Below are 26123 nucleotides of genomic sequence, written 5' to 3'. Positions count from 1 at the left end.
GAGGTAAAAACAATGCATGCAATTTGTTAAAATAGTATATTAGGAAATGTGCCAATTATTAGAAGATCTAGATAACTCAGTGTACCATTATTTTCCCAATGATCACTGAATGTTGTTACAAATTTATAAATTCATTCAAGGTGCAATATAGGCAAATAGATTTTAATGCAACAGTATGGAAAAAGTTCATCGATACCATTTCAGATTCTACTTTGTAACTAACCTTTAAGAAATTACTACTTGTCTAGTGTTTGTATAGTATCAAAGAAGAATGCCCACTATTATCTGAAAATGCTGTTGACATAATTCTATTTCATCTACATATCTGTGTGAGGCTAAATTTTCTTCATCTACTTCAACAAAAACAACAGCAGAAGTGACTAAATGCAAAAGCAGATCTAAGAATGCAGCTATCTTCTACGAGTCAATCTCCCTAAGTGCTGAGATTACAAACGTAAGCCACCATGCCTGGCCTAAAATTTTGTTGTAATTTCTAATATGGAAAATATCAACATATAACTTGCATAAACAAAAGCTCTTTAGGGACCTCAGTGATTTTTAAGAGTATAAAAAGGGCTCCAGGGGCCAAAAGTTGGGAACTACTGGATTACAGAATAGCCTCTATTTCTACAAAGATGATGAATTCTTAAACCTAAAATCTAAAGCAGCAAATAAATGGATAACTAATAGTAAAATTCCTTGCAAGATTGTTTGGGAATCAACCATACCATACAAAGAACTACTAAATGTACCATCTCTGCATAAAAATGAAGCCACATCACACAGAGACCAATAGTGTCTTCATATAGAAAGGAGCCCTCCCCCATTTTCCAAGGTAGAAAAAAAAGACAGCCGGGCTCAGTGGCTCATGCCTGTAATTTCAGCACTTTGGGAGGCCGAGGTGGGCGGATCACTTGAGGTCTGGAGTTCAAGACCAGCCTGGCCAATATGGCAAAACCCCATCTCTACTAAAAATACAAAAATCAGCCAGGAGTTGTGGCACATGTCTATAATCCCAGCCATTCTGGAGGCAGAGGCGGGAGAATCGCTTAAACCTGACAGGAGGAGGTTGCAGTGAGCCGAGATGGTGCCACTGCCCTCCAGATTGGGCAGCAGAGCGAGACTTGGTCTAAAAAAAAAAAAAAAAGACTTCCTTGCAATTCTTCTGTTTAATAAGGCCAGGTACAATCCCTGGTACTTATCAGGTTGGATGGAAACAGCCCCTAACTGTTCCCTGATTATCTCTGGGATGTACCCACTCTGTCACATTAGACTCATTATAAGGCTAGAAGATATTCTTTTCCCAAAGCCAGGTGAATGTTAGATTTCAAGCAAGAATATGGGAAAGGGACAGAAAGAGATCTCCTCCGCATGGGAAAAAAATATATAGAACACACATTCCTCAAAGTTCAGAAATTCATACTGAATGAATCCACCCAAGTAAACAAATTTGGCTGGGATGCCTGACACCATAATATCAAACAATCATGGGCCGGGCATGGTGGCTCATGCCTGTAATCTTAGCACTTTGGGAGGCCAAGACAGGCAGATCACTTGAGGTCAGGAATTCGAGACCAGCCTGGCCAACATGGCAAAATTTTTGTATTTTAGTCTCTACTAAAAATACAAAAATTAGCTGGGCGTGGTGGCGTGTCCGTAGTCCCAACTACTCAGGAGCCTGAGGCATGAGAACTGCCTGAACTCGGGAGGTGGAGGTTGCAGTGAGCCGAGATTGTGCCACTGCACTCCAGCCTAGGTGACAAGAGCAAGACTCTGCCTCAAAAGCAACAATCAAATCAATCAATCAATCATGAACAAATACACAAGGAACAAAAAGATCATTATCTTTTACCAATGTGCTAAACATGTTCTTGACACGTTCCACATAGAAAGCACCATTTACTAATTTTACACCTATTCCTGGAAAATAGTTGAAAATGAAATGAAAAATTCAGTGTTGTTCTTGGTGGTGAACCAGTAAATCTGGGATATCACATGTGTTGCTAGTACAGTTATTGGCAGGGAAGGAGCTCTTATTTTCCACTGCCAAAACCAAACTGCCAAAACAACACAGAGCCTAAAGCTCATGTTACCATGACTGGCCATTTCCACTCCCCTGTGACGCAGAGTTTGCGGGGAACATCTTGTCAGAGAGCTCAACTGCAAGATGAGGGGTGACTGACAGTGACTGTTGGACCATAAGTAGGAACCACTGGGCTATTTTCTTCTAGTGAGTGTGTTTCAGTCAATTGTGAATGAAAACCGAGTCTGACTATATATTCTTGGCAGACTGATACATAGAATTAAAGAGCCGGGCAGTAGCCACATACACCACTGTGTTGAAAGGAATAAAGAATGGCTGTTGAGCTGCAGTGGGCAGAACAGTTTGGGGTAGGACAGGGGAGCTGGGAAACTAAAAGCTTAAATCAAGACTCAAAAGCTCCATCTTTCAAAAGCTACACAAGCCAGGGATGCTTCTTCCGCAGACAAGTCCTCATCAGTACCTCGTGCGGTGGTACTAACAGCATGGCCAGCACAGCCAGCTCACTCTCAGTCTAGGGAAACAGCGACGTCCTTAGACACATGGCAGATTTTTAAAATGAAACTTGAGCCAAGGGATTGACGCAGCCACCTTCCAGGTAGTCATAAAAGGGAACTTAGGCCGGAAGTCACAATACTGTCTGCAGTCATAGTGATCTCTTTTAGGATTGTTGCTATCCTGCCAACTGGCCTCAGACATGTCAGTTTTTGTTCTTGTTTGAAAAATAAAAGCACCGATCATTTTATTATCTAGGTACCTTGTTTTCATATCTGCAGTCAAAGAAGCACTTAATCTTTCTTAGAGGGAACTATTTGAATATGTACACACAATACATGTTACATACATAGGCATGTGTACACAAAGTTTTATATAGAATCATAAAATTGTAGACTTGGAAGATACATAAAAGCCACTTGACTAACTTCTCACCTAAAGCAAAAACTTACATCACAATATACCAGACCCACCAGGAATCCTCTCATCCTCTTGACCACCTTCCCCTTTGTACTGCGCTGGTCTCTTCTGAGCATCCTTCTAGCCCATTCTAACCTTGTCTCTTCACTCTTTTCCTTCTGGACTGGGGTCCCTGTGGGGGAGTTTTCCTCCTTAGTTACTTAGTTACAATCCCCATTTGGCTCTCTCTCTCTCTCTCTCTCTCTCTCTCACACACACACACACACACACACACACTCTCTCTCTCTCTCTCTCTCCCTAGTCACCTCTGTTTAAACTTGTTCTCTCATTCATTACCTTCATTGCACAGCTAAGAATCTGACCTCGGGCATTACACCCCCACTAAAAAAATAAATTAAAAAAAAAAAGTTTTATTTTCTTTGCCTGAAAAAAGAAATCCCCAGATTGTATTTGTTCACTATAGTTGGGCTACTTTCCTCTTCATTAAGTGTATATTATTTGAACAGATTCTTATTCTCATGTCCATTCTTATATTCGGTGGATCACCCTATCTCTTATTGCCTTTTCTTTCATTTTTTGGCTTCATATTCATTGCCATGGCCACAAACTGGGTCCAAGGCTGAGTCATTTGACAACTGAACCACCTGTCTTCCAGACTCCAGCATCTCTCCCCTCTACTGTATTTTCTGCAGAGCTACACAATACTCCTAAAGTTTTATCCAAATTACATAAAAGGCTTTTGGCAGATTTCCACAAAATCAAATGCAATATATATATAGCATTTTCTAAACTGTAAAGTATTATGTAACTGTGAATTTCTTCCCTTTCTCTTTTTTCCCTTCTATTTGTATCTATCTTCTAGTTGAGGTGTTTGTTTGTTTGTTTGTTTGTTTGTTTTAATCACAGGTTTCCAGTCTCTCCACCACTGTTTCCTCAGAACCTCATTCATGCCTGCCTCTTGCCATGTTTTGTTCTGTGACATGGACCCCGGTCAGATATTTTTCCTGGTTAAAGAACAAATATATTCTGACTTATGCTGCCTTTGAGACAGATTTCATGCCAATCTCTCTGCTCCCAGAATTCTCTCCATCAAATCAGGTCTCTTCCCTTCCTGATCACCCTGCTCCGGACCTACCCACTTCTCCCACTGGGCCCTGTACAAACAGCATGGTCTGTTCTGAATTTTACCAGTAATTTTAAACACCCCAATAATCTATCCAATCTCTAACCATTCCCATTAGGTTTGCTTTTCGGTGGAAAATTGAGGACAATATACCAACATGTGTGGAAAGTGCCTGGAATGTGAGACATGTTATGTAAGGCTGTATATGAACTCTGAGTTAAATGGATCTGTGTAAAAATCCCAGAGTTGCCATTTACTAGAGACGTCAGTAGGCCCATTTGCTCTGAGCTCTCCCTCTATGGTCCTACCTCAGATGGTGCATCTGAGAATTAACAAAATAATATATACTAGTCTGCCAGCACTAAGGAAACAATAAACAAACAATAAATTTTTTATTAAATAGAAAATTAACTAATAGTAGCCTTAATATTTCTGCATATGTATATGCCTTTTTATGTACATGACATAAATACACTAATGTTTACAATAAAGAAGAAAATGGAATTGATTCATGAACTCTGCTCATGCTTTCTTTCTGAAGAGAATTGCTGGTTTAAAAGAAACCAACAAACAAAGCCCTTATTGACGAGAGACCCCACATCAATAAAAAATGTGCTTATGTTTTACAACAGTTTAAATTTCAAATGAAATTTGAACTTGACTCACATAGAGAGTCAAGCTCAATACACACATTCATTGTCAATAACACCTATCATTTTGGTTTAAATTACAATTAGGTATAAAAATATAAATACATGCACAATTCTTAAAGTTTTAAATTACTGTCCTCCTAGTGTTGACCTTAGTGTATATTTGGTCCTCAACTAAATACCTATTAAAGTCAGTCCTACCTTTCTCAAGGCAATACAAACTTCTGTGGCACAGAAATCATGAGTTATCTTTTCTTTTTTTTTTTTTTTTTTTGAGACGAAGTCTCGCTCTGCCACCAGGCTGGAGTGCAGTGGCGCGATCTAGGCTCACTGCAACCTCTGCCTCCTGGGTTCAAGCGATTCTCCTGCCTCAGCCTCCTGAGTAGCTGGGACTACAGGCACGTGCCACCACACCCGGCTTATTTTTTGTATTTTTAGTAGAGAAGGGGTTTCACCACGTTGGCCAAGATGGTCTCTAACTCCAGACCTTGTGATCACCTGCCTCAGCCTCCCAAAGTGCTGGGATTACAGGCGTTAGCCACTGCGCCCGGCTGCCTTATCTTTTCTTTAGAGACAGGTTCTCGCTGTGTCGCCCAGGCTGGAGTGCAGCGGTGTGATCACGGCTCACCGCAGTCTTGACCCCCTGGACCCAAGCAATCCTCTGGCTTCAGCCTCCTGAGTACCGGGGACCACAAGCGTGCACCAACATGCCTGGCTAATTTTTGTATTTTCTGTAGAGGCAGGGTCTTACCATGTTGCTCATGCTAATTGTGAACTCCCAGGCTATAGCAGTCCTTCCACCTTGGTGTCCCAGGGCACTGGGATTACCGTCATGAGCCGCTGCGCCTGGCCTGAAACCTTTTATTTTCTAACAAACTCCCCTTACCCTGTAACGGGGTCATTGTAAAAAGTATATTTGTTCAACAGTCTGCTGGCAATTCCAAACAGTTCTGATTCTGTTTCACAGTTTTGAAGAAAAGGTGGTAGTTTGGAGAGATGTTACACAAAAGATAACTGAGCATCTTTAGAAAAGACAAATCTAGCCATATAAAATATTACCAGAGGGAGGCTGGGCGCAGTGGCTCACGCCTGTAATCCTAGCACTTTGGGAAGCCAAGGTGGGCGGATCACGAAGTCAGGAGTTCGAGACCAGTCTGGCCAATATGGTGAAACCCCATCTCTACTAAAAATACAAAAAAATTAGCCAGGCATGGTGGCACTCGCCTGTAGTCCCAGCTACTCGGGAGCTGAGACAGGAGAATCGCTTGAACCTGGGAGATGGAGGTTGCAGTGAGCTGAGATCGTGCCATTGCACCCCAGCCTGGGCGACAGAGTGAGATGCTGTCTCAAAAAAAAAAAAAAAAAAAAGTTACCAGAGGGAAAATCTAACTCTGCACAAGAGGGATAGTCTAGCCATGTGAGGGATTATTACTTACCAAACAGTCCAAGCAACAGAAATAAACACACACAAAAGAGTTGTCCCAGTGCCACTCCAAATCCTCTCATTTGCTTCCTTTTAGGGCTTATTACTGTGCACACATATATCTTTACACTTACTCCTATTATACACACACATATATTTAATATACATATACAAATATACAGACAAACATGCATATACACTGATACACATATATATTATTTATATATGATTTATCTTATCCTTCTTCCTGGTTAACATATCCAGCACTTCATAACTATTTGAACAGCTATAGTTGAACCTACAGGTTCTTTTTTTTAAAGACAGAGTCTTACTCTGTCACCTAGGCTGGAATGCAGTGGTGCGATCTCGACTCACTGCAACCTCTGCCTCCCAGGTTCAAGCGATTCTCCTGCCTCAGCCTCCCGAGTAGCTGGGACTACAGGCACATGCCACCCAGCTAATTTTTTGTATTTTTAGTAGAGACAGGGTTTCACCATCTTGGCCAGGCTGGTCTTGAACTAATGACCTCAGGTGATCCGCCTGCCTTGGCCTCCCAAAGTGCTGGGATTACAGGCGTGAGCCACACATGCTTATTTAATAAGATGGTTAATATAACCCTGTGTGTAGGGCTTAGTACTGGACTAAATAACTGCTAAAATAAGCTATAATCAAGAATTCCTTGACACATAAAAACAATAATTTTTATTTTTACTCAATATAAAACTACTTTAAAAAGCAGCTAGAAGGCCAGACATAGTGGCTCACACTTGTAATCCTAGAACTCTGAGAGGTCAAGGTAGGAGGACTGCTTAAGGCCAGGAGTTCAAAATGAGCCTGGGCAACATAGCAAGATCTTGTCTCCACAAGAAATTATATATATATATATATATAAAGCCAGGTGTGGTGGTACACGCCTGTAGTCCCAGCTACTCAGGAGGCTGAGGTGGGAGGATCACTTGAGCCCAGGAGGTCCAGGAGTGAGGGAGTAGAAGAGCAGGGAAGTAGCTCCTTTACACAGGAAGAGCAAACCAAAAAGATCCTTAAATAGGCCTTTCACGAAATAAATGCCAGAATGGCAACCGAATCCTGCCCGGAGACTGAAAACTTCCATTCAAATGCTTTTTAGAGTTGGTGATATTGCCAAAGCTGTCAGAGTTTTGACTCCGATTTTCTGATCAGCTCACAGCAGAGTGCTTCATAGTGTCCTTCTGTACCTTAAACCAGACAATATCAAAATGTCAAAGAAATACTTCCCAAGTGAAAGCTCATGTTTAGGGAACAGTACCAGTCTCTGTCTCAAGTTCTGCAGGGTTTAAAATAACACTCAGCTCTCACTGCTTTCTCTTGGGGTTCTCCTCGTTATCTTCCAAGAATATGAAATAAGGGCACATATGCCAACTTTTATAATTGGCAAAGGGCATGCATTTTAGAAGCGGCATTTTTATAGGAATAGAAATAACACGGCAGCAACACCCTAACACCCTGTTTTTTTTGTTTTGTTTTGTTTGTTTTTTTTAGTGGCTGCTACATTTAAAATAGAGGATGAGGTTCCCTATTGCATAAAATTGTACTCGGGCTTGCATGGAGCAGAAGGGGTCTAATTAAAGTCAAGTTGTGAAGCAAAGCATCTCTACATTTGTACAACAGATAATGTGACAATCTGGTCTGGCTCTGGGCACTGTTACCCTGCTGTACTTCCTCTTTTTTTTTTTAAGCTCCCCCAAGACCACCAAAAAAGGGCAGTCCTGAAGACGTGATAAGTAAATGAATATGGCAGCTGATGAAGCAGATGACTCTCGGTGGAGAAAGGAGCCCAAGGAATGAGAAATATGAATGGTAAGATTTCTGAAACAAATCTCAGACCCCAAACACACCCTGCTCTATCAAAGCAACTGCATGCTGAGCCCACTGTTAATTGACTTTCAGAACAAAACATACGAGCAAATTCTTTATTAACAGAGTCAATCTAAACAGCCAATGTGACTGGGGAGCATATTTGCTCCCTTTAGGCAGTGTGGCACTACGAAGAGCCTGGGATAAGCAAGGGGGCCTTTTCTGATCTGCCTTTAATTTCCTATCCCAATTTTTCTCTTCCCATGCCCTAAGCTCTTTAAAACTGGACATTCGGGGCAAACTAAAGTCCTTGAAGCTTTATTAAAACACTACCTTCTTGGTATAAAATGACATCCTCACTCCTTTTTATCTGGTGTGACAGGCTGAATGATGTGCTCCTCCTACCCGCCAGGATGTCCACATGCTAATTCCTGATCCCGTTGACTATGTTGCCTTATACAGTAAAAAGATAATCTCCCCATCTGAAGTTCCTTAATCATATCTGCAAAGGTATGATGATATCTGCAAAGGTATGATCAAATTAAGGGACTTCAGGAGGGGAGACTGTGTTAGATTATTATGGATGGGCCCAATGTCATCACAAGGGTCCTTAAAGGAAGAAGGACAGAGAAGTCAGAGAGAAAAGGCAATGTGTCAATAGAAGCAGAGAGACAGAGACAAGATGCTATGTTGTTGGCTTTAAAGCTGGAGGAAGGGGCTAGAAGCCAAAGAATCTAAGTGGCCTCTGGAAGCTGACAAGGCCAAGGAAATGAAATTTCTCCTGGAGCCTTCAGAGATTACCACCCTATATGCTCATTTTATTCTTCTGGTCTACAGAACTGTAGAATAATAAACTGGTGTTGTTTTAAGCCACTAAGTGTGTAGTCATTTGTTACAGCAGCAATGGGAAAGGAATACACCTGGTTAACCTTGTTCACCCTAAACTCTGTTCAGGCACCCTCTCCTATAAGGAGCCTCCTTGAGAGCTCTTTCCCCATCTGCCTCCAGCCCTACTTTGTCTTGGTCAGCTGTTCCTCTTCTTTGCAGAGCATCTTGCAATTACCTTTACAAAGCCTGGTATTACAACTGTCGAAGTATTTATCTGCTTCCTCAACTAGCCTGGGAGGCTCTCTTTTAAAGGCAGGGCATATGTCTGATTCATTTTCATATTCCAATATTTATCAATGTTTCTGACACACAGAAGGCACTCACATTTTTTTCAGTAAGTTAGTATGACTCATCCCTTAATAATCAGGAGCATACCAGCCTTCATTCCCTTAACCAGATGTTAAAGACACTAACGGTAAAGAAATAACTAGTTCATTACCAGAAAATAAACTTGGACATCCTATGAAAATGGCTCCTTTCTCTAGGGAAGGCTCTCACAATATCATTTGCCCATAGTAGATTCACGTGAAAGAATTAAAAACTATCTTTTTTATCTCCAATCAAAAAGTTTATAAAGTTTTCAGTCAAAAGGAAAAACCAAGTATTGGATTGAGTAAAGAAGAGGGAGAAAATGAAAGACGAATAACAATAAACATTTTGGTAAATCTCATACAGTTACTGAGGTACGAGACTTACTGAGGTATACAGACTACAATGGTATGAGCCCACAGCTCTCTCTCCCACCCCACATGTTCTGCACAGTAACCCGATGCTCCAATCATCCAGAAGAGAAGCCATTGCCTTCCCCTTGCATCCGGGTTGGGCTCAGGGCCTCACTGGGAACCCAGATAACATGGCAGAAGTGACCACTATACGGCTTCTAAGACCAGCTCAGAAGACACTCAGGAGCCTCTGGCTCTTTGAATGGTGGCTCTTCAGATGCTCCTTCCTGGGGCACTCTCCCTCAGAAGCCAGATGCTATGCTGTGAGAAGCCCAAGCCACGTGGAGTTCTACATGGAGGCTCTCTGGTTGATAGTCCCAGCTGGGCCAGTCCTTGAGAGGTATCATAGCTCAAAAACTAGGTATGTGGGTGAAAGAGCCTCCAGATGGACTGGCATCCCCAGTCAATCAGGTCTTCCCCGATGAGGCCCCAGACACAACAAAGAAGAGACAATCCCTGCCATGCCAGCCTGACTTCCTGACCCACAGAAGCCAGGAGCCTAAAAAAATGAAGTGTGGGGTACTTTCGTATCCACAGCAAAAAATTGCAACAGTTGATAAACAGACAAAAAAAGTTACTCAGCAGCATTAACACCACATTAAGACTAGGACTTTGCTTCCTAATGCTAAGGAGGAGGACCAGTCAAGAAGAATCTTGGTTAATTAGATCAATCTAATTCTGGCCTGATACCATGAAATACATACACCCTCTAGGGCTGTGGCTCCTACAGTTTGAGACTTGAGAGAATACATTGCTTATAGTTCAATGAGAGACTGAAAAATGTGAGTACCCTTACTTTACCACTTAGGAAGTTATCTGGATGGTCTCATGCTAGATTTACAATCCTATACCCTCAAATGCTTGAGAGGTTAGATTAGATGGGATTAAACTCAGAGGGATGCTGGAAGCACACCAAAATCTTCACTCTCCTTCCTGCCCAATTTGGTCCACTATAAATAAAACTTGACAGGCTTTCTTAAATCGACTTAATAATGTGTAGCACGAGTGCCTTCAGATGCCCAGTAGCTAAACCACACATCAGCTTTCTTAGGAAGCCTTCTAGCAACAGGCAGAAAAAAGAACAACTACTGCCAAGAGTGCTGTGCACAAGAGTGCTGGTGGCCTCGAGTGACTCATTCAACAAGGCTCCATCTTTCTGTACTAGAAGATCAAAAGTGGGAGGGAGTTGAGCCTTTAATAACCAAACTCAGGCTTTTTTGCTAAAGCCAGATGCTGTCATTACAGAAGCAGATGAGAATACAGTTATAATTGATCCGAAATCCTGATGAATTCCAGGTGCACCTCCCAGCAGCCTGGGAGAGCTGGTGCCTCAAAGCCCTCAGAGGATTTTATTACTCATGTCATAGTGGCTGTTCCACTGTAGAGTCTCCAGGGCCTCAGTACTTTTCCTCTTTGACTTCAGAAGGAAGCATTTTTTTTTTTTTTTTTGCCAAACCTTTGGAGACACTTTTTAAAAGCAAGCCATTTTCTCAAATATATCAAAGAATAGAATGGAAAAAGTAAAAAGCCTAAGAAAAAGTTGAGAGCAAGAGCTAGGTTGAAGACTTCAAGGTTCTCCTTGGTAATGAGATGAAGCGTAGTGTTTAGAAATCTGAAGTGGGGACTGGTTGAGGTCCTTAACCAGCAGATAGAGTTTTATGAGCCAGCAGATTGCTAGCTATGGTCCATGTCATTTGGAAGAGAAGAAAAAGCATGACCAGAACCCCAAATGGTATTTCTGGTGGCGCAGCTTCAAAGGCAGAGCCAGAGTATAGCCACATTTTAGGAATGCCTGCCCATTTTCCAAGCCTGGTTCTCCAGACTCCTTGTCAAGTCTGTGCTTTTCTCAACATCTTTTCGATCAACCCTTTCCTCTATGTGTTAGAGTCAGTTTCTGCTTCTTGCAAAGAAGACTCTGAACTAATATAAATATCCAAAGGGTGGTTTTTACTTCCAAATGTATTTTTTTCTGTTTGGTAGTCTCGGGGCTCAAAAATACACACTGCCACACAACTAAGAAAGAATCAATTTAGGGAAGATGGTCATATGTCCTTCCATGGGGCTATTAATAAATTAGCCAATAAGAAAAAACAGATGACTCCTTTTTCTCACCCTGGTCTTTATTTCAAGACCATAAATTTTCGTTAAGAGATATTTCAACACAAAACCAGATGTGTTAATTCCCTTAAAAAATTGTTTTTTAAGGAAAAAAGAATTCAAGGAGCACAATGGTTGACTGTTAATGATTTAGTCTTCATCTACTCAATACACTCATGTTTTCAGGCATGTCACAAACCACGCACAGTATAAGCTTACTATCTGTATTCATGTAATTAAGACTCATTTGTCATCATGTACATTGAAGCCATGTATGTGTTTGCTCAGTGACATCAGGCTTAGACCCCAATCCCACCCCCACCATAAGCAAAGCTTTGGGTTAACATTCTTGCCACCATCACATACCATTAAACTAAAGGTGCTCCCTGCCTTCCTAAAACATGCACTTCAGCTATTACAAGACTTGTAGCAAGATTTTTTAAGGAAAAAAAATATAAGATTGGGATTCTAAATATTCATCAAAACATGAGAAAATGATGTAGTCATACATAAAAATCTTTCAACAGCTAAATAATAACTTCCTTTAATTTACATCTGAACTAATTAATTAGTGGTGGTCAAATTAGATAGAATGGATTTATTGGCTGAAGAGGTAGAGGGGGAAAAATCCTGCTACATAAACTACTTAAGATACATGGCCTTTTAAATTTCTTTCTAGCATCTGGTTCCATATTGCGTTAGTATGCTTGGCTATGCTCTAACAGTGATCAAAGCCCAAAGGGTCTGGCTACTCTAAAGCATATTACTTTATTTGCAAAAAATAGATGTTGAACTCCCCTACTTCACCCCTCATTCCTGCCAATAAAAACAAAGATAATCCTTTCATCCTTCTTAGGCAGATGAATGGAATCCCAACTTACTAAAAAAGATGAAAAGCTTTAAAAACAATCTTCTTGAAGGCAAAGACTCTTCTTTGGTCCTCCTTCCTGGTATCCTGGTAGCTGGTATGGTACTCTCTCTGCCATATGTGGCTCAAAAGGAATTATTCACTGAACAAAACCGTATCTGCACAGGCATGCCAGAATATAATAATGAATATTATTATAAAACCAGAAGATTCCAATGACATTTTGGTTAAAGAGGTTAAAGAATTCACTTTACTATGATGTGAAAAAAAAAAAAAAAAATTCACTCACACAAAGATGGGAGAAAAAGAGGAAGGGATTTAAGAGACTTTGAGCTGTGAGCGGCATTGCATGTTTTAGAAAACAAGATCAACACAGAATAACACCTTTTGCACCTCAAGATTGGATAAATCGGTTGAGGCTCTTCTGACCTATCTATAACAACTAAGTTTGTCGGGGGCATGTTGCTACCTTGTCTTCATTCCCATGGCTATTAGGATTATAATCCATTTGCTTGGTCTGTCTATATGGTTTTTAGACAAGAGTAATGCAGGATGGTTGCCGCAGAATAAAAAATTCTAGGCAGCAGTTTCACATGACTAAGCAAAAGGAAACTGCTGAAATAGCTGCAGAAGCTTGGGGCTGATAAGACCCTGAAAAATAGGGTGTGGGCCAAGCTAGCAAGGACAAACTGGGTCCAACATGGTGCTGGATTTGATCCAGGTTTCTCCTAGGACCTTATTCTATGCTCATTCACATATTCAATCATATACCCACCAGCGCCATGACAGTTCCAGAACATCGTTATTTGAGGTAAAAATGGGTAGCACCATAGTTCTGAGAAATCTCCAGCTTCTTCCAGGAATCTCCGTGAATATTCCATCCCTTGTTTAAAGAAATCCATAAAGGTAGCAGCCCCAAACCACCTTGTGTGACTCTCTCAAGCATGCCCACACTCCCCTTTCTTGAGTGTGTACTTTTTGCTTTGCAATAAATCTCCACACTTTCACTATTTTCTAACTCATACTTGAATTCATTCTTGTGAGGATGTCAAGCGCCTAGACACCAGCAGGGTTTGAGGTCCCACTAGCATTTGAGGACCTCCCCTAGCCCACTGCTATCACCTTCTATCAGATGCAAATGCCTATGCCGAGGACAGTACCTGAAGACCTACCATCACTCCTAATTAATTACAGAAATGAGGCCAGTTTTGGTTAAAGCTCTAAAAATTCAATGTCAAAAGTAATTTAGTTCTCATTACTATTGTCCAGGTATTAGACTTAGGATTACATTTTTCTTCAATTAAGCACATACTACACCCTAAATAGCTAAAGCATATATAAGTCTGACACCAAAGAGTTAAAACTCAATTCTGCAAGTATCTGTGGGCCTACTATGCATAAGAAAGGTACTCTATCTTACCTAGGAGAAAAAAATATTATCATTCATCTCATGAATTCCTGGCTTTTATTCTTGTTCTATACAAATATATCTTTAGGATATAATCTGACCTGCAGTATAATCAGATTCCTTTTATAATATGACTCATTATAACAAGGGCCACTGATAACTATATAGTAAATGTTTCCAATGTGAAAAGTACTCAGCATGCAATATTTTCAAGTATGACCTAATGATAAAGATTTGGGCGTTATATGAGCTGCACATACTGTTTCTCTTTCATATTAAACCCATCCACCCAAACATACTTCCTTATTTATAAATGTAAAATTTATATATTTATACATGATATATAAAAACATTCACAGACAAGCATTCATACATTCTTGTCTCTACAATCTATTTGTCTTGGAAGCCAGAATATGAATTTAAAGATTCACTATTATTCTTCTTCATTCTCTTGGAACCTGGATATTTTTTCACTATCTTTGGGGCTCAATAGAAAGAAAAAAAAGATAATATTTGGTTGTCTCCACAGTTGGCATTTACAAAATGGATAATATCAAAATCTTAAAGAATGGACTAGCAGTAAGGAGGCAATGCAAATAAAGGAGCAAGAGGAGTGTCTGCCCTGTTCACATCTTTGAAGCTTCCCAGCCTATGCAGAGGCTCACAGGCTGGTGTCTAGAACATTTGGCAGCTGGGCAGTAAATCCAATTAAGGAGGTAGGAGGCAGGGGAAATAGCTCCAAAGTCCTGTCTCATTTCAGTATTTCCCTTATTTCCTTCAAGAGATTCACAAACAATAAGGCCACAACTTCATCACATTTCAAGGAAGTTCAGGATCAGGAGCACCAAGTCCTGTTCCTGGCTCTGACACTTATGTAGCTATGTGACCACAGGTAAACTATGTATTTCAATTTCGCTAAAATCAAGATATTAATATTTGTCTCAAAGATGTTCTTATAGAACCAAATGATGCCATGCATGTAGCTGGTATAGCCCCGGCATATAGTAGGTTCTCAATAAATACTATCAGTTTCTAGTTCAGAACCTTTCAGGAAAGAGGAGAGAAAACAGTCCCTCTATGACCTGGATTTTAATCCAGCTTGGGTCTTAATCCAAAAGCATTTGGAATTAAATGGGACTTCTAGCATAACACACAACTTGGCAAAGGGTCCTATTGTAACCTGGGCTTCCAACTGTTCTCTAAGGACTATTCTGTAATTTCTCACCTCAAAGTAGCCTCTGATGTCAGGCATATACCAGGGGAACAAACAGGTACTCTTCTTGGTCCTACAACACTGCCCACTACCCCTATGGGAAAGCAGCTACTATCTAGGCGGTGATGTTTTGATACATTGGGGCAGGATCCTCGGTGTCATATTATCTTTGTGTAATCCCTCCTTTTTTTGTGGTCAGACAGTCTCCGTTTTCAACCATGCTCATCTGTTGCATTATTGTTTGTCTGTGACAAGCCCACTTAAGCTTACACACTCCCAGAATCAGTGCCAGTATTTGCCAGGTTTTTCATAGCATCCAGCAAAAATAAAGTAACTATGATGAAAGAGTTCATAAAATTTGCATGGTGGATGATCAAGTGCCAATATCAACACCAATGAAAACCACATACATGTAACAAAACCGGTTTTCAAACTGGATTATTCCATGTTCTCTAAAAACATAAAAATTAAAACAAAAACAACAACAACAAAAAAAGAGTACTGTGATTATTTTTAACTTATCCTAGAAATAAGATACCAAATTTAGACTAAGTTCATTACATTCCTCTCAGTGAGATCTTAGAAATTAACTATTATATTCCTTATGCCCTAGGATAAATGAAAAGGTAAATAATTCCATTCAAAGATGTCCAAATGTAAGAGGTGTGAGTATTCTTATGAAAACTATAGTGTAGCCTACCTCTTTAAAGTTATCAAATGCTGATAAAATGATTTCATGCCCGCCTCTGACAAGACAAACGGCTGCCAACAGTTCTAAGACAAGGGCTTTTGTTCTGCCAAAACAAGAAGAAAGAAGAAAAACACAAATCAGTGAAAATGGCATGATGAGTCAGCTGTTCCTTCCTTCCAAGATACATGAGAATAAAACATTTGCCCTTACATTTTTAAAAAATTTTACTAAGGTAGAGTTTAATCAAAGTACATTTTTAAACCTTTACTGACTACTACATATGTGATTTGTCTAAGATGGCAAATTTGGAAGGTACATTTACCAAAAAGACAAATCACTCACTAATGAAAACTAGTTCTGAGAAGAATAATCTCTTAGACCTATCATCAGGTGACTCAGCACAATACAGATGAAAAATGTTTACTGGTACACTAAAAACAAAGGGAATGGGAATATGCTGAAAAACAAACTATTGATTAAGTATTTTCTCTGGTTTTAGAGACAGTGAGAGAACATTTGCAAAAAAAAATGTTCAAAATCAACTGAAATTCACGTTCTACATTTCAAATCTGCTCATGTAGGGACAGATCCATAAATCTCCCACAAAAATACAAGTTTCTGTCCTTTCTTCTTCCTATGCAGGACAACTGGAAGGAGCTGGATTACAGCTTTACTAGCTTTACTAACACAAGAATATTTTCTTTGACTCAAGAAAATAAAACTCAATCTGAAATATTTTTGGAAGGAGAACATGGAGATACACTCTAAGTTTTCAAATTCAATGTCAAGAAAGAAACAGCATTGTTTCTTCAATCATAAGACCACTTAAGTATTTCATTTTTTTTCTGGAACAGCAACTATCACCAACCTCTAAACAAAAACTGTTCTGATACTCCACAATGTCAATTGTCTTTTAAAAAATAATGTCTTCCCTGTAGTAGAAGGCAGAGACACAGAAGCATGGCTACTTAGGACTCTAGTAAACGAAGGAAGGAATCGCACAGTCGCAAAAGGTTTAATCAGGAAGTTTGAAAGAATAATATTCAGTAAAGAGGACTTGACAGTTCGTGTTGCATTTTCCAAATCAGAAATGGCTAATTTATAATCAGATTTTTGAATTAACAGTTTTCAGATATTTTGTCTACAGAGAGGTATTGGATGAAAAGGAATTGCACATTTGAAGTACAGAATACTTCACCAGAATGGAAAGCACATTAAAATAACTACAGTTGATGAAGACTGGCTTTTAGGACTAATGTGTGATGTGAATTCTATCTGCTGCTAGCCTTTACAGGTGGTGAATATGAAAGGAAATCTGCATATACAATTTTATTTTTCTATTTCTTTCTTTCTTTATTTTTTGAGACAGAGTCTTGCCCTGTCACCCAGGCTGGAGTGCAGTGGTGCGATCTCAGCTCACTGCAACCTCCACTTCCTGGGTTCAAGCCATTCTCCTGCCTCAGCCTCCTGAGTAGCTGGGATTACAGGCATGTGCCACCATGCCCGGCTAATTTTTTGTATTTTTAGTAGAGATGGGGTTTCACCATGTTAGCCAGGCTGGTTGCAACTCCTGACCTCAGGTGATCTGCCTGCCTCGGCCTCCCAAAGTGCTGAGATTACAGGCATGAGCCACTGCGGCTGGCCACTACAATTATTTTTCTGTTTTTGTTCAGTAATTAAAGCTACATATGTAAAGTTAACAAGCGAAGTGTAGACGAAGGATGGTGGTTTTAGCTAGCTTCCAGCAATAACTGATATACGTAAATCTTTATCAAGACTCTCCTGGCCCCCGAGTCCTGGCAACCTGATCCTCTCCAAATTTAGCAGCAAGGATGCTGGAAACCAGGCCTCAAAAGAACAAAAGCTTGAGGAGAACAGTGAAGGGCTAGAATTGTCACCAGTTGCTCAACTCTGGCCCATCTAAGAATGTAACTTGGCTAAAAAGAGTTTATAGCCAATCTTATTTCAGAGATTAACACTTGAAAGTTTCCAAAGTCAAACTTGGTTAAGTGTTGACTAGCCCTCTGTTTTCTCTAGATAGATTTAGACTTGCGTACTACAAAAGAAGCTTACCTGGGATTCTTGTTGTTCAGGCTTAGTGCAATCTCATTGACAGCGTGTGGATGAGACATGACCATGTTGAAACCATACTAAAATTAACATGGAAAAAAAAAGAAACACAAAGCATTGGGAGACAAGTTAGGGAACTGTCAGTATTGATTTAAAACCAAAAACCCGAAGTATCTACCTAATGAAACTTACACCATTATAAATGCACTTATGTCTCTAGTATATCACTGTCAGAGCATATTTCTCTATTAAAAATTTCAAGAATGCCAGATGCAATGATTTGTGCCTCCAGTCCCAGCTACTCAGGAGGCTGAGGCGGGGGGTACAGCTTGAGTCCAGGACAACAAGACCCACATCTCTCAAAAAAAAAAAAAAAAAAAAAAAAAAATCGGCAATGATGCTATTATCAAAAGATCATCTTCCCATTCTTTACGAATGAACTACATGTTTCTCTTTATTAAAATGATAAAAAGGCTCTAGCCCAGTGATTCTTAACCTTGGCCGCTCCTTAAACTCTCCTGGAAGACTAAACAAAACATTTACTCCGAATCTCAATTACAGGGACCTGGCACCTGAGTTTTTTAAGCTTCCAGGGTGACTCCACAGTATACAATAGATATAACATACAAAATGTGTGTTAATAGACTTTATGCTACCGGTGAGGTCTCCAGTTATATACAGATTTTTGACTACACCAGGGATCAGTGCCCCTCACACCCCACAAAATTCAAGGGTCAACTATATTCTTTCTCCTCAAAACTCACTCTCAGCTCATCAGAAAAAACATCCAGAAGTTCCTATACCACATCAGTCTACCCACACAGATCTGTGGCTTACCTCCTCACCTCCTATTAAAGAGGAACTCTTCTGTGCTCCAAACTAAGGCCAACCCCTCCCATGAGTCCTTCCTCCATCCCATTCCCTCTCATCTGCTCACGAACATCGTATGTTCCAGAAATTCCTCCGTTCCCCCTTATTTTTCCCTCTCTATAGACTCATTGCCATTAGCATAAAAAAATGCAAATTATTTTAAGTAACAATAAAAACCTCTCTTGATACCACAACCTGTGTTCAGCCACTGCCTCTCATTTCTCTGCTATCCTTTACAGCAAAACTCCTCCAGACATTCAGTATAAATCCTCACTTCCTGCTCATTCTTGAAACCACTCCAATCAAGCATTTCACCCCCACCATCCCAATGAACTGTTCTTGCCAAGATCACCAAAGACCTGCACTTTGCTGAAGCCAATGGCCAATCCTCACTCCACATCTTACTTGACTTAGCAGCATCTAACAGAGCTGAATACTCCCTTCTCCTTGAAATATGTCCTTCACTTGGCTCCTACTTGGCTATTTTTCAGGCTCTCTAGCCAGCTTTTCTTCATCTCTCTGACATTTAAACAGAGAGCCCTAGAGTTCATATTTTGGACTTCTTTACTTCTCAGTCTATCCCTACTGATCTCATTCACCTTCCTGGCTTCCTATGCCATTTATATGCTAATTACTCTCAAATGTCTATCTCCACCCTAGACCACTGCCTTGAAATCCAGACTGGCATATCCAACCATGCACCTAAGATCACCATTTGAATGTCTAAGGGGAATCTCAAAGTTAAAATCCCCGAAACAGAATTCCTAATGATCTCCCTCAAATCCATCTATCCTGCAGTCTTCCCGTCTTTGTAGATGGCAAATATATCTCACAGGTGCCCAAGACAAAAGCCCTGGTTCCACCCTCTACTCCTCACCTTCTCCCTCATATCCAATGCTGTTGCCTTTAACATCAAAATAAAACCAGAATCTGACCACCTCTCATCATCTCCACTCCTATGATCCTAGTCCATATGACCACCAAAGCTCACCTAAATTACTGCTAAAAGCCTCCTAAATGGTCTACCCCCTCTTGCCTTTGCCTGGCCAAGATCAAACCTAAACACAGAAGCCAGAATGGTCTCATGTTAAATGCAAGTGTCAGATTATGTCCTTATAACCATTCAATAGCTTTCCACTCATAGTGAAGTCAATGTCCTCTCAGCGGCCTCTAAAGCTCTACATAATCAAACTCCCTGTCACATCTGACTTCATCTTCTACTCTTCTCCCTCCTACTCATTCTGATCCAGCCAAGCCTCCTTTCTGTGCCTTGGGCAAACCAGACTTTCCTGCCTCAGGGTCTCTGCACTTGCCCTTTTCTCTGCCTAGAACGTTCTTCCCCTAATATCCCTCTCTTTGCTCCCTCATTCAAGTTGTTACTAGATGTTACCCTCTCAGTGACCCCTCCCTAGCTGGCCTATTTAAAACTCACACACGTTTTCAGCAGTTCCTATTTCCTATTTTTTCTACAGTACTTAGTAATGGTTCTCTGGGTTCAAAGCGTTCCTGGGTCCAAATCTTGACTCCACTACTAACTAGCTATGTGATTTTAGGCAAATTACCAAACTTCTCTGTGTCCCAGCTTCATCAGTAAAATGGGGAGAGTAATATTATTGATCTCACAGGGCTATTTACATGACTTAAGAGGTTTAAAAGCACTAGACCTGAAAAGTGTAACATGTAAGCATTAGCTTTCATTTCATCATTATTATCTGGAACATATACATTTTACCAATTTATTTGTTGGTCATCTGTCTCCCCTCCCTGGAAAGTAAGTTCCCTGGGCCACAAATTTATTCAATGCTGTATTCCCAGTGCCTATGTGGAACAGGGGCCATCTGGCAAAGTTCAAAAAAAAATTGAAAGAATAAATGCATGTTTCCCTTCTTAAATTTAACACAGCACCTTTTATGTTGGTTTGAACTCTAATACCAACCCTCCACCTATGTATTTATCTCCCACTTCTACTTGGACCCACTGTAGCATCCATATTAATGGAAATCAAATCCTATTTCTATATTTGAATTCCACTTTTCTAAGTGGAACCCCTGTACCCCTGCTTTGCTGACCTAATTAAACTGATGACCCTGCCAGTTCACGCTAGGTACTACAGGCTCTAACTTCCACTTTGTTGTTAAGATTAACCCAGCACACGTGTTCCACCATAACTTCCAGTGTTTTTTACAGTGGGGTCAACCTGCATCTCAATTACCCAAAGGAGGAATCTGCATTTTCAACGATCTTCCAGGTGCTTCTTATAAAGATTAGGAACCACTGAGCCCAACTGCCAATAATTGTAACTTTTTGCCTGTTTGCCATATAACCCTTAGAGAACCACTGTCTCTATCCATTCCTGGTGTTCTAGAGTTGTTTCATTACTACCTGCAACAGCAGCTTATTCAATCTTTAATAGTCACAAGCATTCACCAGGCAATCTAGGTAAGTTCATCTCTATAGGAGGAAAACACCTTTCCTTTAAATACATCACAAATTATATATATTTATTAAAATATGAGAGCAATGAATTAAACCTTGAGAATTAGGATGAACCAGACCTTTCTTTTTTAATGGAATCTCATTAAATCCTGGCATTTACTTCAAATAGAAATAATACAAAGAAACCAAAGAGAACAAAATCTGAGTCTGTTTTTTTTTGTTTGTTTGTTTTTTCTTCTTTTTTAAAAAAAATGTCAACAGCTTTAGGGGTACAAGCAGCTTTTGGTAACACGGATAAACTGTAGGATGATGAAGTCTGGGCTTTTATTGTACCCTTCGCCCAAGCGGTGTACACTGCACCCAGCAGTAATTTCTGAGTCTGATTAATTCAGGTTTTTTTTAAAAGAACCAGAAGCTTCAACATACCTGATAATTCATGATGGCACGTAAACACATGATACAGACATGCACATCATCTTTCTTACTCACTAATCTTGAATTTTTCAGAGTTCTTCTGCTTGGCAATGTATTATATCTACAAACAAAAAGAGAAACTTCTATAAAACAACAGGTTACTTTCTTAGCATAGGCACATGCACTTAACAGACACTACTCTTTACCAGTACCAAAACAAGGATTGTAGGTTAAAACCACCACCAAATGGCAACAGTAAGATTGATTTCAACCTCTAAAATACAGCTTTATAATGTGTCACTTTGCCATAAGCCCATCTTGGGTATGCTTGTTGACACACTTTTTGGAGGTCTCAGAGACTGGTACAACTTTAAAAACTAATCACACAGCCAGTGTGACCCAAGCATATATCATCTTCTTAATCTGCATCTGAAGTTCTTCCCCTTCCTCTATCTTTCTTATTTTAACCTCAGTCTTGTATTTCTTTAATGGAATCACTTGTTAAGTACATGACTGCTTTTTAGAAACAGTTTTCATTTTTAGTTGATAGCAATAGCTTCCAGTGTAAAATAATCTAAGATTAAGTTTTAAAAAGAAAGAGTAATTTCAATGGAATCAACTGCCTTTTGTTAAATTGTATTCATATGCAGCAATGATTGAGAAGATACACTAATGAAAACCAGTCTCTAAGGAAAATGGGAGAGGTTATTCTCTACAGTGCCATATTTCTGCATCACTTCGAAATATTAATACATTTTCATTATTCCAGCAAGTAGACCAACCTTACACATCTGTTTATTTTCTTTTCTTTTCTTTTTTTTTTTTGAGACAGAGTCTCGCTCTCTCACCAGGCTGGCGTGCAGTGGCACGATCTCAGCTCACTGCAACCTCCACCTCCCAGGTTCAAGCGATTCTCCTGCCTCAGCCTCCCGAGTAGCTGGGACTACAGGTGTGCACCACCATGCTCCGCTAATTTTTGTATTTTTAGTAGAGATGGAGTTTCCCTATGTTGGCCAGGATGCTCTCCATCTCTTGATCTCGTGATCCACCCATCTCGGCCTCCCGAAGTGCTGGGGTTACAGGCGTTAGCCACCGCGCCCAGCCTTATTTGTGTTTCTTAAGAGGTGTAAAGTAATGTAGCACATTCTTTCTTTTTATTTACTGATCCAGTTCTTGATCTATATTGCAATAGTCTCTTTCTAAGAAGCTAAAATGTCCCTGTCATTATTTTATGGAGTGTAGAAAGCAACAAAATTAATTAGAATAATATTCTACTTCCCAAACATTAACACAAAGGGCTTCTATTTGTTGCAGTAGATAGCTAATCTCAAATACATTTTCTGGATCAACACTTAAAATACATTTAATATGACATAACACATACATACTTATTAACATTTAAAGACTTTAGAAAATACGCAATATATAAATGTCAATAAAAACAATGAGAAACTTGTTTATTAGTTATATTCTATGCTCAAAAACAATAGAGCTAAAGTTTTTTCTAAAATGTATGGTATTTGGTTTAAAAATTATTTTCTCCAATTATTTGTTTATATAAAAATAGAGTAGTAATAAAAGGTAGTATCTGACCTTGTATGTCTAAAATAATAACACTATAAATTTAAAAACCTCCATCACGACCAATAACAGCAACAACAAAATCATAGCACTGAAGAGCTATGGTATCATTTACTCTAATCCTTTCTTGATACAGTTAAGAAAACAGAAGCTCAGAGACATTACATCTACATAGCAAATAAGGGATGAGATGAGACCAGGCAAAACCACAAGTCTCCTCACTGCAATTTAGGACAGTCACTTTCCACGAGTTGCTCATCATCAATCTGACTCATCAACAATCTGCTGGGTGATCATGTGAAAAAGCCACTGCCTACAGCTGTCTGTGCTGGCTAGTTCTTTATCAAATGTTCACATCCTGTCATCCTGGCAGCATTTTCTGCTTCAGTCCTAGATAGGTGTCATTTCTCACCCTGAATAATTATTTCATCATGGTGAATTAAGGCTTAGTTTGTCAAAAACAGCAGCATATAGGCATCTCTTACAGAACACAGTGGCCAATACCTTGGTAAGCAAGTTTCTCTTTTTAAATCTTTATTCTATATATGACACTTATTAGGAAAGTGAGGATGTTTTTTGACTTAATAGGAAATTTTGCTCTATAGTTTAGAATCATTTTAAAAGGATTTCCTCTCACTAAATAAATGCACCCTGAGAAATGTCATAATTCTTTACCTCTGAAAATTTACTTTCAAAGGACTCAACTTAGGATGATCTTAAACATACAAGACTAGATTTTAGGGACTGTGCCATGGGTTAGCACGTACATTAATCAATTCTTCATCATGCATATTTTATGGAATCTGACAATTTTTGTAACTGGATATTTGGTTTCTTTGCTTTAATTACCATGTGAGTAAATGACTACTTTAAAAAAAAAAAAACAGGTTTTGAATTCAGCTCCAACGCATGATGTTGATACCATGTATTTTTTGGAGACAAGGGTCTTACTTTGTCACCCAGGCTGAAGTGCAGTACCATGATCACGGCTCCCTGCAGCCTCAGATTCCTGGGCTCAAGAGACAACGCCCAGTTAATTAAAAAAAATTTTTTTTTGTAGAGACAGGGTCTTGCTCTGTTGCCCAGGTGGGTATCGAATTCCTGGCCTCCCAAAGTGCTGGGATTAAAAGCATGAGCCACTGCGCCCTGCAGAAGCTCACACTATCTAATAACCACTTCCCTGAGGAGACGGCTTTACTGACCCTAAAACAGCAACAGAATGAGGATTTACAAGTTATTAGCCACTTTACCACAACAAGAACACCTAGACAAGGTAAGCAATCTAGAGGAAATGGCCTCTGGTGCTCACCACCAGCCACGGGAAATCAAACCAAATCTCTTTTTTAAGCCCCAAAGTTGGCTTTATTAAGTACCTATTGTTTATGCTAAACATTACTGAGATGGTCTAGGTTTAGACCTTAAGATAGAGGGCTAACTAGATAAGGTGATCATCACACTCTTCCTCAATCACCCTGTAGGACGTCTCCTAGAAGGCCTTTTTAGATGGAGAGCTGGTCCTGATCTACCCGATGAAGCACATTTGCAGATTTCTGTGATGAGACCAAATCCCTCCAAAATACATAGGACTGAAGAACCAAATATCATTAGAAAAACTCAGCTTTGAAAATCTTACTACCTGGTGTTGCAAATGTCCACCTAGATAACAATAAGGCTGAATTCAGTGACAAACAGTTTCCACAGAAAAAAAGATGAGGCTAATTGATTAGTGCCCCAAAACTCTACTAAATGTATATCACACCGATTCACTTAAGGTTGAAAAAAAAATCACAGCAGTAATCCGTCACCAATTAACATTCAAACCGCTCAAATGAAACTAGTTATAACTATACAATAATGTATATACATGATGCTGTTGTATAATCCTCTTAACACAAATAAATCAATTCAATATACTATCTTTGAAAGAGAGGATAAGACAGCCTGCATCAGGTCCTTTGCCACAGCCCTCTAGGCTAAACTTTCTTCATTTTCCAAACACTGATCATCCTAGTTTACCTGTTTGAATAAACTTTCTACAAAGGCCTGAGCTTTGCAGGGATTAAGCCAGTGACTCAGTAGAGGCATGAGTACCTCTGTGGCAAACTAACACCCTTGGCATGTGTTCTGTTACAGAATTACATAAAGTGAAACGGTTACCATAATATTTTCTTCCTGAAGCTATTATGAAACTTCACATAATTTGAGCAGAACCAAATTGGAGAGTGTCCCTCCAATTCACTGTGGTACACTTTAAAAGCTCCAGTGAGAGGCAGCATCAGTTTCTCCATTGACTCCCATGGATAATTGGCGCACATGAGCTTTATTTAGTCCTGTCCCATGTAATACATCTTGCATGATCCCAGACTCTGTCAACAGCTAATGGTGCATGTTCCCTAAACTGAAATTTGAAATCAGTTTCAGCAGCAATGCACTCCCCTGGGCCCTCCTCTCCACCAGCAGTTCTCAAATCTCAGAGGAGGGAGAGCCAGGAGAGGAGAAGGAGGAAAAGGAGGAGGGAGAGGTGCTTTGAAGACACTCCAACGCCATCCTGCCCCTGCCAGAGGCTGCCAGGCTGCTGGTTTTTACTGTGATTGCAGCTACTGGTTTTCAAGGCTACTGTGGAACTGGAGAGGGAGGGATGGGAATGAGAACAAGTTAAAATGCCACAAAACTTCCTGCTCTGAGAATCAGTCCCTTTTCCTGAATAGATGCTCCCTGGGTTACTGCAAGACTTTAATTTCTGGAGTTCTGAAAAAGTTTATTCCAGTAATTTTTGCCAGTTTTCTTATCACTTTTATGGATGAGAACATTTTCAGAGGGCCTTAATTCAACCATTTCACCAGCATTCCATAACAGACATTTAGAGACCTATTCATTCTG

The 26123-nt window shown here is 39.8% G+C and overlaps 1 protein-coding gene across 9 annotated transcripts in view; it reads right to left on the bottom strand.

Annotated features, from left to right (window-relative positions):
• Positions 1-26123, bottom strand: part of FMNL2 (formin like 2) — a 315524-nt gene that overhangs the window by 54247 nt on the left and 235154 nt on the right. For all 9 annotated transcript variants that reach the window (XM_031008485.3, XM_031008488.3, XM_031008484.3 and 6 more), the window contains exons 7-9: positions 21675-21783; positions 17946-18022; positions 15882-15975 (exon numbers count right to left, since the gene is read on the bottom strand). In XM_031008485.3, coding sequence (XP_030864345.1) covers positions 15882-15975; positions 17946-18022; positions 21675-21783 — 280 coding nt within the window. The remainder of the gene's footprint in view (positions 1-15881; positions 15976-17945; positions 18023-21674; positions 21784-26123) is intronic.

The sequence above is a fragment of the Gorilla gorilla genome, chromosome 11 (genome assembly GCF_029281585.2).
Source record: "Gorilla gorilla gorilla isolate KB3781 chromosome 11, NHGRI_mGorGor1-v2.1_pri, whole genome shotgun sequence".
NCBI lineage: Eukaryota > Metazoa > Chordata > Mammalia > Primates > Hominidae > Gorilla > Gorilla gorilla.
The sequence above is the reverse complement of the archived record's forward strand: the minus strand, read 5'-3'. Positions and strand labels throughout refer to the sequence as shown.